The 16,098-nt window shown below is 36.7% G+C and overlaps 1 protein-coding gene across 1 annotated transcript in view; it reads right to left on the bottom strand.

The window, feature by feature from the left end:
* PLCZ1 (phospholipase C zeta 1) overlaps positions 1-14,309 on the bottom strand; it is a 45,022-nt gene extending 30,713 nt beyond the window's left edge. Inside the window, exons 1-5 of the mRNA XM_054281780.1 lie at positions 14,278-14,309; positions 13,744-13,894; positions 9,388-9,622; positions 2,201-2,402; positions 516-660 (exon numbers count right to left, since the gene is read on the bottom strand). Coding sequence (XP_054137755.1) covers positions 516-660; positions 2,201-2,402; positions 9,388-9,622; positions 13,744-13,894; positions 14,278-14,309 — 765 coding nt within the window. The remainder of the gene's footprint in view (positions 1-515; positions 661-2,200; positions 2,403-9,387; positions 9,623-13,743; positions 13,895-14,277) is intronic.
* Positions 14,310-16,098: the final 1,789 nt, after the last annotated feature.

Here is a 16,098-nt window from a genome sequence, read left to right as displayed (position 1 = left end):
CAACATTCAAAATAAAAAGGGAGGAAATGGAAAACAAAGTCTCAGATTTATCTATTATCTAAAATTTGTGTCTATTTCATAAAGTCATATATAGGATATAAGACAGACTGATAGCAGTAGAAGAATAAGTGACACAAAAACCGTTAAAAGATATAAAAAGGGAGAAAAATGTCAGACCAATTCTGAAGTAGATCTTCAATTTATATTCAATCCTTGTTTAAATGATCTGAGGTGAGAATTACACCTAAGAACCTGAGTAAGATCACCTGAATCCTTTGCACGAAGTTTGGTGCATATTCATTATCAGGAAAAATTATTATGATTCCTTTAAAAGTTTTTAAAATACATTAAGAATACATAGCACAATTGCTCTGTAATTAATTTTGACAATGCCCATTGCCACATGCTGTTTCATATTTTTTTACCCTGGAGAATCTAATCTATAAGAGCCATGTCCCTGGCTTAGTCAAAGCCACCATCCCAACTTATTTCTGCAAACATATATCTATACATACCATAAATGCATACTTCTCAATCACATGAATTACAGAACGAAATGGGATTTTGCTTGTTAAAGTGTGACCATGGTACACAATAGGTTCATTGTTGTGGCCATCCCAGCAGTCAATCTCCAGGCAACGACATCCTTTTAAGAGAGCACTTCACAAGAACAAGAGAAATCATTTCACAGCCAAAAGAAAGATACCATACTTTTTTATACACGTTGATGTATTTCTTTTTACAAGCACAGTGATCAATTACAGGAAAACCACCTCAGTTTCATCATAAGTAAAAATAAACCCTACAGAATTGTACATATATGAGACACACATATTTTCTGTTGCTTATTCTAGGTGTGTTATGTAATAAACTTTCTTAGAGCACTAAAGAATATGGGATTACCTGAATTATCTTCCTTAAAATGAGGGTCAAAGATTTCAATAAAGGAATTTTGGAATAAAGATAAATTTTCACTTAAAACAGAAGAATAAATATTTTAAATGGTCTTTTGTATTACTCTTCCAAACTTGCTTGCAATTTTGAGAATGCCTGTATTTAAAGATCCATTGCACTTAGAGAATCAGGTTGCACTTTGTCTTTACATAAGTCAGTTCTCCCCAGCCCACATTTCTAAGAGGGAGTGCTAAAGTTTCTCAGGCACCTTGACTTTCCTGCTTTAATTTTAATACGTTAGTGGCAGCCCTTAAATTCTTAGGTTTCTAATATTTGACTTGCAACTAACTGAAACATTCCTTATAAACCCTTTCACTTAATTACCAATCTGTCTTTTACACGCTGCTTTTCACACATTAACAGTATGTCAAATATGCCTCTAGCTGATTTTAGCATTTTCCTCACACAAATAATAGATAAAGAGGAAAAGAGAGGGGGCTATACCCTCTTTGCAATGACTTTCAGCAATGCAGCATTCACATAATGGAATTTTAAATACTGTTAATTATTCAGTACTGTTTCTGATAGTTGCAGGTCACTATAGAACATTAAGAAAGCAACCAAAAAAAAAGAGTCCAGATAGATGATGGTTCCAACTTCTTTCTCTTCACTAAAGCAGTACAAATAATAGGAATTCTAGACACAGCTCTTCCTAATTCTTAATATATCCTGCCCTCAGTGTTGCCTTTGTTACACAATGCATTTCCATCTTCCCTGCCATCCTGGTCCTCCTCCTCCTGGAGTCACACACTGCAGAGGTTCCTCCCCTGCTGGCTGCTTGAATGCCCACGTTTTGTGGTTTTTGTTGTTTCTAAACTGCCCACATGCACTGACCACAAATGTTCTTGACACAGATACACTCCAACACACATCCTCTATATTGAACAGATTAGAGCTTGCCCAGGATTTTTACCTTTCTTTCAGGGAGTTATTTATTTTTGCACGGTGTGTTGAGATTAAAAACTGATTTAATCATGTACTGTACACCATACTATAGATTTCATTTGCTGCAAGGTTGACTTTCTGAGATGTAAGTGAAAAAAATAAATTGTTTCCAGACTATGAACAGATGGTTTGGCAAATATATTGAAAAGTGTGCACATAAAATAAAATACTACTCTCACATTTTCAACTTGTATCTTTGATGGCTTTGTCCCTTTTTGCCAAGTAGGAGTGTATGTGACTTAGCAGTCATTTCAAAAAAGCCAAAGAATATTTAAAATATTAAAAAACAATGTCTAAATACCTGGTATATCCCCATAAATGACTGGGTCCCATTAGTTGGTCAGCTATCAAGTAGGTGTTGTGAGAAGATGAAATAAAATAGTCACACAATGGCTGGGTCATGTCTTGATAGACGCTCCTGTGCTGGATTTTAAATATTGAACATTCGTCTGAGTTCATGTACCTTATAAATCCTTCAAATGACATCTGCCTTCTCTTCCTCACTGCACAAAAACAAAAGGAAAAACATCTCTGTCAGGAAGCCACTCTGATGGTTGTATCTATGTCCTTTCTGAAACTTTTAATAGCCAATTCTGAACACTGCTGAAAGTTATACAGCACAACACTTTCCTGAAATTTTAAAGTTCATAACAAATGTATAAATAACTCAAAAATCAGATACATGTGGCTCTGGAGCTGAATTGCTGTGGTTCAAACTTCTGAGAGGAAATAAATGTGTTTTGGCACTTTTATTCTTCTATGGACAGCAGTAAGAAGAGTTTTCAGTAGTCCTGATTAAATACAAAGTAAAATATTTTTTATTTAATTTGGAAAGTAACATGACATGCCAGACAATGAGATAAGAGAATCTTCTTTTCCCTTTTAAGAGAACCAGAATTGTTCTCTAAAAGTCAGTAAGAAATTCGCAATATAATCTTGCAGAAACTATGACTCCTAGCACCAAATATCTTCTCCAGGGGTGGAAAATTTCAAATAAATATTGATCAAATCATGTTTAGAAATATTTGAAATATAAATAGCATCTTAACAAAAGAATTTACTGCCCACACAGATGAATTGCAAATCAAGCTTATTACACTACTGCATTTAAAACAAAATTAACTGAGTCCATCCCAGTGATAGTCATCTCATTTGTTCTGCTTTTGACTGATTTAATGGCAAACAGAGCCATTACACTGCCAGCTATTGCTCCCAATGTCCTGTTTCAAATGCAGTCATTTTGCAAATGATATCATCTCAAAAGTCAGCTTTGCTTCAAAACATAGTTTGAATTAGTGAGGGATTTTGCCCAGTTCTTACTCTAAAATAACTTTATTGTCACCGTAGCAGCCCAGTAGTGAACAAGCAGTAAATAATCCAAGATTATTTTATACTAACAATAACTTAGAAATCAATGTATACAAACTTGAGGACTGGAAATATCTGCAGGAAAACCCCCTTTTCTGCCCTGGTAATTCTTACTACAGCTGTAAGTATCAGAATGCAAAAGTTAGAATTGCAAAGAATTATCAATCTTTGGGGTGTAACAGAGTGAAAGTTTTACACCTGAATGAGAATTTACAGAAAATAATTATTTCTCTATAACACAGGTCTTTGAATTAGAAAACTTGCAATGTTTTACAATGATAAAGAAAAACAGAAGGCCATGCAGACATCAAACATACACTCACTGCACCACTGTTATTCCTACCAGAAGTCTTTCTGAAATTATTCTTCCACACTTCCATTGATCAAGAATCCACAGACAACCCAGTAAAACCATTTCAACATCTAAATAACCTTATTTTCAGGAAATTTTCCATAATTAGGAAACAGAATTTTGCCCTGAAACTTCCTTGCTGTCCAAAATATTTTATCAGTTTGATATTACTCCTCTCCTCTGTTTCCACACTCTTTCACTGGTGAAAACTACTCTCACACTTCCCTCATTCCAGTGCTTTCCACAAAAACAAATCCAAGCCAGGGCATCTTTCTGTTTCAGATTTATGATCATTTTCATTTTTCTGCTATCCACCTGTGCTGTTAATCTTTCATAGGAGAAAACAGGATCCTATTTCTTCATGGAATGTCCTGACAAACTGCTACTCGCCTTTACCACTTTAGAAGGGTTTACATATTTGTTATTTGCTCCATTTTTTTTCTAGTAACTGACAGTGTCCAGTTGCTTGGATGTTCCCTTTCTAAAATAGATATTACATTTGAACTTTTCCAGTCTTTCAATTCATCATTCATTTCCCCCCTATTTTCAAAAGTAACCTTTGACTTGTATTAGCCAAGCTTGTTGCAGTCAATTTTCTAAGAACTTGGATTTGTCAATCTGTCTTCACTGACCTGATTACATCATTTAAGAAGGTCCTACCCTGTTTCATCCATATTTTTTGACTGAGATCTTACTCAGATCAATAATATTACAGAGGAATTTCTTTGGTCTTTTAACTAAGAGATTTGCAGGATGACTTCTTGACACCCTGATGACTCTTGAAAAGAGTATCCTACTTAGTATTTTGACTTAGATTTATCAACATGCATGTGTTATATTGTTCTATACTTGTACAATAGAATTAATTTTCTACTTTCTAGATTTTTAAAAACAATTTTGAATTTTTTAAATGTTATTTCAAACATAATACACTCATCCTATATGCTTTGCCTATAATGAATTACATGAACTGTCTGGATTTCATTTCTGATTAATTTATTTTTCATGGCCTGTCTATTTCTCTGAGCAATTACAAGTAGAGGTAGTAACTATTTGTGTGTGTGTGTGAGCATTTTTTTGTTTTCTAATAATTCTTACCTTTACTGCATTTACTTATTAAATTAGTGAAAAATACTGGCTTTTCAAAGTCTTGCTTTTTTTCTGAATTATTTATTATGTTTTCCTGGCTGTTCTTGTCATTGACAAAAGTTAACTGCAATATTCTCAAGAGAAATTAATGTTTATGCAAATATACTGATGAGCATAATCCCCCAAAAATGAACATCTAGCATTGTTTTGTTAGTCAATATGGACTTCAATAAAACATTCAGCTCATGTCTCCAATCAACAGAATAAAAATCTTTGTATTTTTAAAGAGCTTATTACAGGCTCTTACATTTCTGAGGAATAGCCCAGTCACACTATTTTCTGACCGTTTACAGACATTTTCTGCTTCTCCATTAAAGGAAATGGGAATTCATCTACATAACTATTCCACAGTGAAAAGACTTTCATCAAGGCCTTACATTTTTCCCCCTGAGGAACCTCAGTCTTTTTCTCCATTAGGACCTTTTAGCAGTAGCTAGTGTGCACACACATATCCATCCCTTGCAGAAAGGGAAGGCAAGTAAAGATTTCTGTCTTCTCATTGCCTCTTTCTGTTCACAAAGTTCAATGATTTCTTTCTTGCCCTCCTCTTTTGGACAGTGTGGAATTCATTTTATTAGCAATACTCTTTTATATTGTTTGGGTTTTTTTAAAATCTGATATAGGAAAAAATTATTTTTCTCATTCCTCCTGTTAAGGTAAACTCCAGTTCTGCCACATATACAAATACTGTCACATCAGAGAGGAATTATGGATATAACCTGAGTATTTGAAAGACTCTGATTACGTTATACATTATTTTCAGTGTTTATTACATTCTGCTTTCTTATTTATCTTGGAACTTCTTTGAAAGTATTTTTCTTCCTATTTGGAAAGAAAAAATTGGAAACTTTCATAAGATATTTGCTGCCCTGAAGGCCTGTAGGGTACCCACACTGAAGCAGAGAAAACAAGAAATCATTCTGCACTGGCCAGAGCCTCCTTCAAGACCTGTTTCCTCCTGGAGTGGAACATAGAGAGTAGTGTAGGTGTATCGCTTGGTGAGAAATTGAGGTTTTAAAATTTTTAATATGTTGTGGATAAAAGCAAAATGAAAGACACAGGGTGTCATCCTGAATTTCTTCTTCATGCTTCTTCTTCCTTCTTCTTTATGAGTTTAGGTGGGTTTTGTAATTGCACAGAAAAGTCCTCACTGGGGGCACTTTGGGATCGGTTATTGGGTTAAAAGGGAAAATAACCTAAGTGTCAGCTCTTAATTGAATAGTTTAGTCTTAAAAGACCTTTTAACAAGAAATTGTTGGCCATTTTGTGCCTTCTAATGAAAAACTGCCCAACTCACAATAATAAGACTGTTTTACTAATAAAAAACAATAAACACTTGAGTCCAAACATGAACTCCCATCTCAAGTGCCTTCAATCCAGACCCCAAAAAACCAACACTGGAGGGACTGAGTACAACCTGCAGCCCTCTGGACTGAAGTAGAGACTGGGGAGTGGGGAAGAGAAGAACCTGAACTGAATTTGAGACTAGAAAATGGGGAGAAAGGAGTTTCCCATGGTTTTAAATGTATGTGTGTGCTTTTTGTTTCCTAGGAGCAGAATTAGTAATTAAATATCTACATTACTTGGCCTCCAGAGATAGTAAAGTGGGTACAGATATATTTACTGGTAATTTTAGGGGGGAACTCATGAGAAAGGCTTGCAGAGACCAGGGTGTTCCTCTGTTGTACTGGAAGGAGGAAGCTTTCAATCATTGTTAAAAGTCAGGCAGAAACATCATCAGATGGACTTTCATACTGTGAAATTTGACTACTTTACATCAGAATGAAACATTCATGCTCTAAGGGAGCATTAAAGAGGGAAGTATTTCCCTGACTAAAGTAAAAATACAGTTATTCCTCAAAGTAAAAATACAGTTATTCCTTTTCTACTCTGAGTTTACATTCTAGGGAGGCTTTTTTCTACCTTACTTACACCTATAACTGGTGCATACTGGAATAAAGTATCTATCTGAACAGTTCAGTTCAGTTTCCTAAGGGCTTTTATCTCATAATCACCTTCTTTTGAAAATTTTCCCTGAGACTGGGTATTTACACACCCTTTCATCCATCTGAACTATTCTGTCTCACAAATCCAGCCACAGCCATTGTCTTTGTTGAGATTTTGAAGTCATCTTTCTTGCTTCACATGATTTTTTTATGAAATCTGTAGGACTTTGACAGAGATGTCTGCTTTATTAAATTTGATTTACATTGGCCAATGGGATCAAATGTTCTATTCTTCAAATTTCTGCCCTACATCCTGCTCTGTCTCTCACAAACATGCTCAAAAAAACCCAAGAAAACCCTCATGACTGTGTATACTAGAATGAACTGAAAATGGTATTTTGCTTCACAAACACATTCTGGATTACTCAAAGTCCTTATCTGACAGATGCACCAGGCTTATATTGTTATTTACAAAGCAAGCTGGTTTTTAAGACAGGATTGCATTTTTGCCCTGTTTTTGTATTGCCTAGCAGTAAAATAGGCAGGAGTAGAGTCTTTGAGTGGCAGTACATTATAAATAATAATGGGATGCACCTTCTTATCCTCACTCTGCCTCTAATCCTATCCATGTAAATGAGAAGCATTTTTTTTAAAAAAAAAAGACATATATACCAAGCTAAAAAAAATGCATTTAGTTGGCATTTTTTCTTTAACCTCATTTAATGAGTCAAGGCTTCTATTCAAAGCTAATAGTAGAATGGGCATATAATGGGATGTTTGGGAAGAACAAAACTGAAATTTAGGTGTTAGTAAGACATAAATGTCAGTTGTGAATCATATATTCATATTTTGTGATCAATTCCATAGAAATGGCTCTTTCTGCCAAAAATGCAAGCTTTTAGCATACACATGAAAAAATTTGTTAGCGCAGCATTTTGACATTAGGCATTTAAATTGTATAATAAAAATGAAAGAGTAATTCCTTCCTGAAGTAGCTATAGTACCCACAGAGAGGAAATTCAGAGTTATCTGGCCCAATATATTTGGAAATCTCTCTGCACAAATGTTAGGGATGCACTAAATGCTGTAAATGGATTTATTTAATTTATATGTAAAATGTAGTCATTGCTTTCATCTTAATTGTTTTAATCTTGACATACCAGTGCTATCATATTGATGAGAGAATGGTCATTACTATTAGCAAACCTGTCAATCAAGTGTCAAAACCTGCCCTTGTCCCTCTCTGTAAAGCAGAGGGCAAGGGTGACAGATGAGTCCAACGGATCATCCTGATGAAGAACGTTCTGTAGCAAATTCAGAATGACAGTTGCACAAAATGGTCTATCACAATACCATATGAATCATCCCCCACGTCAATCATAACTGGAACTTTTCAATAAATATGTCTGAGTGGGAGTTTGAATTCACTCAAAGATGCATGAACAATACAGAGATTATTTTGTTCAGCATTATTTCCAATTATGAGACAAACAAATTTATCACAGGTGAAGAAACAAACAAGAATTTGGCTCAGCATCTGAAATTTAAACCAAACATCAAATTAAACCTATAGAAACATCAGTTGATATTTACAAAGGCGTTTTCCAATAGACTGAAGATTTTTCATTGTTTAACTGTGTTATAGCTCTTAACTTTCCCATCAAAACAAGTGACACAAAATAAAAGGAACATTTTAAACTGGTAACTTGTACAATTAGTAAACATTACTTCCTCTGAAAGAGTAGAATATGTTCAAAAATGTACAGTCAAATACGAAAAGCAACCTCAAAGAGTAAGGGCATAAGGAGTCACGTGTTTTGCAGCTATTACTGGACAGTAAGTGTCTCTTAATGAAATACCAAATGTTCTTCTGTTTCTCATTGAAAAAGTGGCATTTCCATTTTCTTCTTTCACAAGTCAGGATAGAAAACCTGGGTTTTTCATCCCAGAAGAAATATTTTCTCCTTGGGTTTGCTTTTCCTAACCAGTTATCAATTCTGCCCATTTTCAAAGGCTGGGAACCAAGGAAATGGAAGAATTAAACACATTCCACTGAATAAAATAACAGCTTCCAACAAAATGCAGCTATATCCTTTTCATAGCTCAGTGGTAAAATTTGCCACAAGTTGAAATCAGTGAAACTCAGCAGAAGTGTTGCACTTCAACTTGGGCCACCTTGAAATAGGTGAAGAACATGTCAGAGATTTATGAACCTCTCCTCATCTCAGAGTTCTGGGGAATCAGAAAGGGTGACCAGGCACCTGTGAAAATCTTACACAGTGCTTCTGCAAGGGAGTCAGAGGGACATCAAAGTCTTGTCTGAAGCCTTGCAGTATCACTAAATGACTCAAGGGAAAGAAGGCAGGGTAACGAGCAGACAAGAAAAATGGCAGACAAGAACTTTAAGAAAAACAAATTGGAAATGGTTTGTAATGAGTTGAAGGACAGAATTTATAGAAGGACTAGAAAGAAAAGATTAAAAATTACAGAAAAAAGGAGAGAGCAGAGAAAGAAAGGCACTATGAAAATTAATTAAAACAAAGGAAGAAAAGTAATTAATAGATGAAAAGACATGCTTTAAAATAAATAAAGAGATGAGGTTTTGCAAAACCAAGTCATTGAGAGAAGCACAATAAATCAGAGCTAGATATCAAATAATTTAACTGTGCATACCTTCATCAATGGGTTCATACTTCAGAATAATTTCTAAGACAGTTGTTTCATTAGCTTCAGTTTGAAATTGTTCTTTTGCAAGAAATTTCAGGAGCTGGCCTTCAGGTAGAATGTTGCCATCTATTGAATAAGCCTTGAATAGTTCTTCAAATTCAGGTCTGTGTACAAGAGCTCGATAAATTGCTCTGAAGTCGTCCATGCTAATTATATCTCCTGAGTGTTTGTCAATGGTTTTCTGAGGAAAGAAGCAACCAAAAGAATTTCTTTTGAAAAAATCAATAAAACAACCTTCATATATTCAAAGTTATGCACCAAACATTTTTTTATAACTGACCATAGGAGTAAAAATCATAGAAGAATCCAACAGCGACTACAATCAGATTACATTATTCAACTTTTAGATTATGCTTTGTGTGCTACAAATATTTTATATAAAGTAAAATGGACCATATGACATAATTAACATCTAAATAAGTACAATAAATTTAGATTTAATGCATTTTAATATTAAAATATATTGTAGAAAATCTCTAAAATGCTATGCATTAAAACAAATGGGCAGCATAAAACTTATCAAGTGGAAAATATATTTAGCATAATACCTCTCTAACAGCTATTGACATCATATTGTAAATAGTCAGTGAAATTTGCATACAAAAACATCAACCAGTAATGTTAAAAATGACATAAGGATATCCAAATTATCAAGGGACAAGTCTTTTAACACTTCAAAGAAGAAACACTAATAAAAATTGAAGATGATATTTTATAATAACCTATGACATCATGTTCTGTTCTTAACAAGCCAGAATGTTTAACTTAGGTTAATTATTCATGCTTTCAGAATTCTTCAATTTAAGCTTGTTTTCATAGAGCTTAAAAAATGTTAGCATAGTAATTAATTTCAGTGTTTCAGTGTAAAAGCCAAAAGAAAAGTTAAAAGGGCAAAAGAATTTGAATAGAATTATATTTTTTACCATTTCTGCCTTTTGTGGTTTTCTCAGGTTTAACAATTCAAATTTTCCTTTAAAATTTTCTACTCAAAATAAGTACCTGCATACAAAATATAAATGTTTGTAACATTTTAGCCTGAAATATTCTTAAAAGTTGCCAAATTAAGAGAAATCTGCTGACAAAATTGCTCACAAAAATAAAAAAAAAAAAAAGGGCAATCTACTGCCTCAGTGATCATCACTGTAAATTGATGAAAATTCCTAATTGTTGGCTCCTTAAACAGAAAGTGCCAAAGAGGCCAAGTTCCAGCATCCAAAACATGGCACTTACAATGGCTGGGTTGGCTTCCACCAAAGTGTCTATAAACAGGAAATTGCTTACTTGAGCTCTGACTGCTCTTTGATCAAGATTTGGGATTACTGCTCAATTAGATTGGTTTTGAAGCCATAGCATAAAATCTAAAATTTAATGATCCACTGACAGTTCCTTCCTACTCAGTACAGTTCCGACTGTACTTCTGAATAAGTACAACAATAGGATTAAAAATATATTAGATAACTAAAACAAGTAGAAAATTAATTTCATGAGTTCTAGTGAAAGCATCCTACAAATCAGTACTTCAGTATTTGCTTTGAGTTTGTGAAAGAGAATAATAATGATTTTTAACAGAAGTCACTAGCAAGAAAATATTTTTGTACAAATGCTAATTATTCACATTTCAGTATTGCTGAAAAATTCCCCAGCTAAGGTTGATATCTTCAATCCAATTTTTAATGTTCTTAACAATACAGCAAATTTGCTCATAACCATTAAGCAGGAAAAGAGAATACCAACTTATTTTGGAAATAAACAGTCTATCAGGACTTGGAAGATGTTCACTTAGTTGCTGGCACAAAGAGAAGCTGGGCAAAAAAATTAAAGTTTCTATTTTAGTTGCCTTTTGATGAAATACAGGCAATAATACTACATAAGAGAGCTCTAAAAATTAAAGTTATAAAAATCATGTCACTATAAAAAGATATTCTTACAATTTTGGGGGTAGATTTTTGTCATTCCTATTTTTATTAATGCACATCAAATCTTTGCTGTTCAGAAAAAGATGAGACAAAGAGTCTTGAGAGAAAGTATATGAAAATTTATTATTCCTTAAAACCTTAATGTTTATATTGCTCAAAAGAGTATTACAGTAAAACAAACTCAAAGAGAACAGACAAGAAAGAAAAGCAGGTTATTCCTTTAAATTGGTTTTCTATAAAATGTATTTTGCTATGTGTAACCATTAGATTAACTGCTGATGTGTAGTTACTCACAATGATGTCAGTAAGATCCCCTTCCAGAATGCTTTGAATTTTTACATGTTATTACACTGATTAAATATTTGAGCCCCCCAAACTACTGGGCACCTGTAAATCTTTCCCAAATAGCAAAGAACACCTATCAGTACTGCAATAAATAACTAGATCAGGCTATTGGGTATAATAGGTTATTAAACACAACTAGATCAGACTTGTTCTTTGCAGGTCACTTCCCTCAAATAATTCTTTTTTCTACCCACAGCTGATCTCTCTCAAACTCCTGCCAGAAACCAAAGTAGGAGGAAGACAGAGGAAACAGTGAGAAATATTTTTAAATTCTCAAGAGCTTCTCCAGATCGGCAAATATGCTCTTGCAAGTTCAAAAACCACAGGAAGCCTCTCCAGCCAGGGTTGAGCTCATGCTGTTGGTTCTACCTTGGCTTGACAACAATGAGAGGGGAAGACAGGGTGAGGAAAACTTTGCACCTTCCTTCTTATGACCTAAAAGTCTCTGACTTGCCATAGTTAATTCTCCTCTGCCAAATCAGGACAGAATCAGCCAGCTGGTTACAACATTCTTAAGAATCATGTATAAAATGTGTAAATAAATAAATAAACAAATATGTATTTCTATATATATACACACACTTGTTTTCATTCCCTTAGGGAAACAGCATTACCAGACAGCTGTTTTGGGGGACATAAATGAGGTAAAAGGAAAATCTTACATCTTTTGAGTCATTACAATAAGAACATGTATACCCAGTATGTGCCAAGGCACACAGTTTTCTAGTATTTTCTCACTGGGATGTGGTATTTGTTGGGTCCCCAGGACAAAGGAGGAATTGAGAATCTGACTCCATGTTCTTAGAAGGTTAATTTATTATTTTATGATATTATATTATATTATATTAAATACTATACTAAAAGCGTAACAAAATACTAATTAAGAACTTGTGACTGCTACTAGGGTCCTGACACAGCTAGATCATAGTTGGTCATTGAGAAAAACAATTCACATGCTGGACAAACAATCTCCATACATCATTCCAAAGCAGCAAAACAGGAGAAGCAATCAGACAATTCTCTGAAGCTTCTCAGCTTCTCAGGAGAAAAAATCCTGGCAAGGGATTTTTCAGAAAATATGACAGTAACAGTCAAGATCTGCTTGGCAGTAGTTTGCCTACACTAAATTAACTTATTAAGACCAGTTTCTAGCTGGATGGTGTAACCTTCATGGAAATCTCAAACACTGCCCTGTCTCAAGACCAAATCCTTTCCCTGGAGTGCAATTCCCATCCATTCAGGTACACCTCTTAAATACTCCAGGAGAGGTGTAGTGGAGAACAGAATGAATGGGTGCTGGATCTAAAGCCTGAGCAGCTCAGACAAGTCCAGGTTGTCCTCCTGGCAAGAAGATTTTGAGGAAGTTGCTCTCATGGCTCTGCCCAGCAAACAGGCACATCTGGGTTCATTAGCTTGATCACAGAAAAAGCTGAATAGGATGAAACCAGAATGCTTCAAGTTATCTCAAGTGTGGTAATGTTACAAAAAACCTGGGAATCAAAATTGACGTGTGTTCCATCTGACATTAATCTGTTGTGGTGGAAAGACAGAGTTATGGGGATGTCAGTCTCTTCTCTGAGTACCAAGAAGTAGGACAAGCAGAAGTGGACTCAAGTTGTGCCAGAGATGGTTTACACTGGCTAGTAGGAAAAATTTCTTCACTGAAAGTGTTGTCAAGCATTGGAAGAGGCTGTCCAGGAAAATGTCTGAGTCACCATTCTTTGAAAGTATTTAAGAGACCTGTAGATGTGGTGTTTAGGGACAAGGTTTAGAGGTGGACTTTTCAATGTATTAATAGTTGGACTCAGTGATGTTAGAGGCATTTTCCAATCTAAATGATTGTGATTCAAATACAAGCCCTGGGTTATCTATTTTACACAGAAACAAAAGACCTGGAGGAGGAAAAATCTTTGCTGATTTTGCACACCACTCTAGCACAAAATACATTTCCCAAAAAATTAACTTGAAAAAATTCAGCAAAGGTATGATGTGTGTAACTGAACTTCTGAACTACTAATTGCTTAATGTACATACACCTTACCTTGAAAATATGTTTTAAATGATATTCATCAAAATTTATTTGCATTTTTTCAAGAAGCCTAATGCAACCATCTAAATCAATATTCCCACTCTTGAAATCATTCTGAATGAGATTCCAAAACCATGTATGAGACGTGAAGTTAAGGAAGATTCTGGCCCATGAAATTGCCCATTAATGGGGGGATGAGGGGAAGAAGTTTCATTTTCTTACACCTAAGAAGGTTGTGCTTTCCTTTTCTCATACTCTAGAACATCCTTATCTTCTGACCTGTGAGAATGCAGCAGGCCCTGAGGTGTGCAGGAAGAGATTTTTGCTCTGTCTTCAGAGACTTAGAGGGCAGTGACCAGAAGGGCTGAAGGGAGGGAGTGAAGATGATCAGGGGATGCTCAGGGTGCAGAAAGGGGTGCAGTGAGAGGAGGGAAATGTGGGGAGACCGAGGGCACTCAGCAGCAGCAGGGAATGGTGGGAAATGCCAGGAAGCACCAAGGAATGAGTGTCCCCAGCACTGTGCCAACCCAAACCTTATCAACAGGCCCTGGCTGATGGGACTGGCTGCCCCAGGCCATCCCTGCCACCCTCCTGTGTGCCCAGGCCACCTCCAGGCCTGAGGGGAAAGAGACACATCAGGGGGACCCAATGGCAGCTGTCACAGGCCAGGGAGGGGAGAGGAGGAGGAGAAGGCAGCATAAAAAAAGGATATCTATTCTCATCCATGGTGGCTGTGCTCCAGCCCCCTCACAGCAGTGCCATTACCAGCCCTTGCTCGGGCTCGCAGTGGGCTCCTCATGCCCCCATGTCCTGTTGGAGTGCCATGGAACGTTCGCCCCTCCATCCTTCCAGTGTTGCTGCAGTGATGTCACAGACTGCAGGCACCCAGCACAGTCCCCTTCCTGCCACTACTCCAACACCATCGTGAGCCTTTTCCTTCCAGCACAAAATATCTCCCAGGCTGTGCCCTCATCTGCCGTTTCCCACCCTCAGGATATCCCACACGCCGGCACGGGCCGAGGTGGGAGCTGTGTGAGGCCGAGTAGGCCTTTGCGGCCAGCGGGGCCAGCGTCCTCCTGGGGACTTTGGCCAACTTGTCCCAGGTGTCTCTGCTCTGCTGCGAGGTGACAAGCTGGTGAGGCAAGCGGTCACCACAACATCTTCCCCCAAAAAACCCAGGAGCACTGTGCTACCAACCCACTGCAGCAGCTTGAGGGAAACCCCTTCATTGGGCCTCAGGGAACCGGCCGGCTCCATGGTTCAGCGTGATGGTGGATGTTGGGGAATGGTGAGAAACCACCCAAAGGGCTGGAAGTCCACATAAAATGGCTGAGGCCAGCTGAAATGGCTGAGACCACCTGAAATGGCTGAGGCCACCCCAAATGGATGGAAGGCCATGTAAAATGGCTGTGAAGCCACTCCAAAGGGCTCTGAGGCCACCCCAAATGGCTGGGAGGCCATCCCATAGGACTGGAAAGCCACCCCAAAGGGCTGCAAGGCCATCCAAGCTCCCAGTTCCCTGCAGGGAACTGCTGCGTCCTCAAAACCATATTGTCCTCCTGGCAAGAGGATTTTGAGGAAGTTGCTCTCATGGCTGTCATGTGCCTCATGCCTTGAGGCACACCAGTATTAGCCTTCAAATAATTTAGACAACCTTTTGAAATCAGGCTGGACTTTTGTCCTTTCTTCATTTCCCTTTTCCCACTCACTTTACTGGGATTCTTCTCCAGGCAAGCTGCTTCAAAGTTGCCAGCTTCCATGTAGCTGTCAGCAAGCCTGAGTGAGACTCTAAATGTGACAGACCAAAGGCAGTTTGCCACAGGTTTTATGAAACTTGTGAAAGCCGAGGACAACAAGTTTTGTATTGGCATTCTGGAAAACATTCAGGTTTTGTCAGAGGATATATGAGGGAAAAATCTGTCAAGGAATTCCCTGTTACTCACACTTTTATGGACTGGAATAAACTATGGAATGATCAGCGTCTGAACATCAAGGTCTCCAATGCTGAAGTGCTTTAATGCTTGCTGAAATACTATCTTTGATATGATGGCCTAAATAAAAAGCAAGGGGGAAAGACAAAATGGAGTTGTTTAATTGATTTATTTCAGGAGAGTACAGAGCCTTCCATCAGTCAATCACCACTTCAAAAATAATTCAGGTCTGCAGTGACTGGAAATAATCTGCAGGAGTATTTTTTTCCTCTTTCTTCATGTGCTTTTCAAGTGCTTTACCAGTAACAGTCAAAATGTCAAAGCAGCACAATGCTTCAGGTGAGATAGTAAGCAAATTCTTAGTTTCATTTGTAATTTTAACTAAAATTACATTCACTTATGTAGCATCACACCAAATGAAACATTGATTTTAAGG

The sequence above is a fragment of the Melozone crissalis genome, unplaced genomic scaffold (genome assembly GCF_028551555.1).
Source record: "Melozone crissalis strain CALT ecotype California unplaced genomic scaffold, PUWL_Pcris_2 ptg000033l_1, whole genome shotgun sequence".
Taxonomy (NCBI): domain Eukaryota; kingdom Metazoa; phylum Chordata; class Aves; order Passeriformes; family Passerellidae; genus Melozone; species Melozone crissalis.
This window is presented reverse-complemented; position numbering and strand designations above follow the sequence as displayed.